A 3,201-nucleotide genomic window follows, 5' to 3' on the forward strand; every position below is an offset into this window, starting at 1 on the left:
TGTTAATATATAACCTCATGTTAATATATAACCTCATGTTAATATATAACCTCATGTTAATATATAACCTCATGTTAACCTCATGTTAATATATAACCTCATGTTAATATATAACCTCATGTTAATATATAACCTCATGTTAATATATAACCTTATGTTAATATATAACCTGATGTTAATATATAACCTTATGTTAATATATAACATCATGTTAACATATAACCTCATGTTAACCTCATGTTAATATATAACCTCATGTTAATATATAACCTCATGTCAATAACCCAGTTCACGTTATGCATTAGAGAATGTATCTCTATATATTAGAGTATGTATGTATTTACAGTATATATTAGAGTGTGTCTGCATGCAGCAACACTGCGAGTCACACTGCTTTCACAGAGGAAGGAAGAAGAGGTGTTATTGATGCGCATATAATCTGATAAATACGTGCAGACATCATTTGTCCGCCTGTTAGGATGGAGGAGACATCTCTACTCTGGCTGCTCTGTAAGTAAACTGCTTTCTGGAAATATATCAGCTGAGAGATACACAAGATAAAGACAACTCAAAGATCTATAGTCTGGTTCTACAGTATTATTTGTTTAATCAATGCTTCTGAAACATTAACATTATGATAATGTGATTTAGAAAGGTTGTACATTATTTAAAGCCTGTTTTTAGAACTGAACCAAACTCAAACTAACCAAAGGCCTCATCTCTCCAGGTGTGTCCTCCCTGCTGAGCTGCCCCACCACCCAAGGTCAGTCCCCGGTCCTCTTGGTAGATCAGATCCTGTTAGACCCTGTTAGGATGGGGGGGAGGGGGGGGGCTGTGGGTGTTCATAGAGGGTTCTGAGAAACCAGAGGCCTCATTAATTAAAGGGTATGTAGACCAAGTTGTCAGTATGTATGTTAATAGGTTTGGTTTTCATAAAACCTGCTCCTCACCTCCCCTACACCTACATCTACATCTACATCTACACCTACACCTACATCTATATCTACACCTACACCTTCATCTACATCTACACCTTCATCTACACCTACATCTACACCTACACCTTCATCTACATCTACACCTACACCTTCATCTACACCTACACCTACATCTACATCTACACCTACATCTACATCTACATCTACACCTACATCTACATCTACACCTACACCTACATCTACACCTACACCTACATCTAAACCTACACCTTCACCTACATCTACAACTACATCTACATCTAAACCTACACCTACATCTAGATATACACCTACATCTACACCTACATCTACAACTACATCTACATCTAAACCTACACCTACATCTAGATATACACCTACATCTACACCTACACCTTCACCTACATCTAAACCTACATCTACATCTAGATCTAAACCTACACCTACATCTAGATCTACATCTACATCTACACCTACATCTACACCTACATCTAGATCTACATCTACATCTAGATCTACATCTAAACCTACACCTACATCTACACCTACATCTACATCTACACCTATTAATATTAGATAAATTATTTGATGTGTAAAGAGATGAGCCGATTCCTCCAGTATTCCCGAGAATCAATGTGAAGCATCAGAGCCGTCACGCTTTGTCCAAAGCAGATATTATTATAATAGCAGTAATAATCTATAATCAACTAGTATTTTATCTAATACCCCCCACCCCCCTCCAGTCTCTCTGACTGTGAGTCCCAGCAGCTCTCAGATGTTTAAATATACATCTGCCTCTCTGAGCTGTGAGGAGGACGACAGCTCTGCTGGATGGACTCTGAGGAGGAACACGACTCATGAAACCAGGACTCAGTGTGGAGGGGTCTGGGGAAGACCTGCTGGTTCCTCCTGTAACATCAGCTACATGTTCTCATGGTACACTGGGGAGTACTGGTGTGAGTCCAGAGAGGGAGCAACCAGTACCAGCATCAACATCACTGTAATAGGTAAGACCAGACTGGGGGGTCAGGATTGATAAAGCTGTGTGTGAATGGATGACATGCTGTAGTCTGTCTCTGTGTTGAGGTGGACCAGTGATCCTGCAGAGTCCTGTCCTCCCTGTGACGGAGGGACAAGACCTCACTCTGCACTGTAGGACAGAGACGTCCTCCAACCTCCCAGCGTCTTTCTATAAAGATGGCTCCTTCATCAGGACTGAGCCTGCAGGTCACATGACCATCCCCCATGTCTCCAGGTCTGATGAAGGCCTCTACAGGTGCAGCATCAGCGGTGTTGGAGAGTCCCCCCCCAGCTGGGTCTCTGTCTCAGGTGAGGACGTTGTGCTTAAAAATAAAATAAAAAAGTGACAGTAAAATTGAAAACTGGGACAACTAATTTTGGGGAAAAACATTTTAAAAAACGTTTAAAAAAAAAGCAATTATGAAAAATGCCCCAAAAGTGAAAAAAATTGAAAACTGACAACAAACAATCGGGAAAAAACATCAGAAAAAAAATTATTTAAAAATATATTTAAAAAGTGCCACAAAAAAATTAAAAAACATTAAAAACAAAGGGGACAAAGACTTTTTTTAAAATGACAAAAAAAATGGAAAATAACGTAGTAAAAAAACTCAAATCAAATGCATAAAAAGTGACAAAAATTGAAAACTATGACAACAGAAAATCTTAGAAAAAACCTGATAAAAGCGTCCCAGGTGAGGAGGTTCCCTTTGATTGCAGGATGTTCATTCATCCAGATATTCACCTGACTCGGATTCTCTCTTCAGGTAGACCAGAGACCTCAGACCCTCATACGAGCTCTCTGCCGCCCTCCGATACAACCTCATCTCCACCTCCGGCCTCAGACCCCGTCCCCCTTGTGTTGAGACTGGTGTGCCACCTGGTGGTGTTCTGTCCGTACTGCATCTCCACCTTCATCATGGTGTCTCTGTGTCGATGCAGGACCACAGGTAAGACCCTGAATCACTGACCTTACAATCCATCAGTTTATCACCAGGGACCTCTCTGGTCTAGATGTATTTAACAGAACTCTTCAGCTGATTAATATTCTCCATCTTCTTTCTGACCTGCTCTGACTGCAGGAAATGACCTGCCCGTCTCCATGGTGATGACCTCGGCCCCCCAGGCTGAGGAGGGATTGGACGACGGCTATGATGATGTCACCACCGCTGTCACAACGGAGCATCACTTCTGACCTGGTCTGAAGAGAAGCTCACATGTTTCA

At 41.2% G+C, this 3,201-nt stretch overlaps 1 protein-coding gene and 1 long non-coding RNA gene across 4 annotated transcripts in view; one reads left to right on the top strand and one right to left on the bottom strand.

Moving 5' to 3' along the window:
* Nucleotides 1-3,201, top strand: part of LOC117962117 (sialoadhesin-like) — a 194,299-nt gene that overhangs the window by 117,444 nt on the left and 73,654 nt on the right. Inside the window, exons 9-13 of one of the 3 annotated variants that reach the window (XM_034901226.1) lie at nt 728-763; nt 1,700-1,963; nt 2,043-2,285; nt 2,744-2,926; nt 3,059-3,201. In XM_034901226.1, coding sequence (XP_034757117.1) covers nt 728-763; nt 1,700-1,963; nt 2,043-2,285; nt 2,744-2,926; nt 3,059-3,171 — 839 coding nt within the window. In that variant the 3' untranslated portion in view covers nt 3,172-3,201. The remainder of the gene's footprint in view (nt 1-727; nt 764-1,699; nt 1,964-2,042; nt 2,286-2,743; nt 2,927-3,058) is intronic. The other 2 variants (XM_034901227.1, XM_034901225.1) reach the window with 2 other exon arrangements.
* The window catches only part of LOC117962157, a 7,653-nt gene that overhangs the window by 2,032 nt on the left and 2,420 nt on the right, over nt 1-3,201 (bottom strand). Inside the window, exon 2 of the long non-coding RNA XR_004660584.1 lies at nt 1,293-1,297. This is a non-coding gene — a long non-coding RNA (uncharacterized LOC117962157). The remainder of the gene's footprint in view (nt 1-1,292; nt 1,298-3,201) is intronic.

The sequence above is a fragment of the Etheostoma cragini genome, chromosome 19, assembly GCF_013103735.1.
Source record: "Etheostoma cragini isolate CJK2018 chromosome 19, CSU_Ecrag_1.0, whole genome shotgun sequence".
Taxonomy (NCBI): Eukaryota; Metazoa; Chordata; class Actinopteri; order Perciformes; family Percidae; genus Etheostoma; species Etheostoma cragini.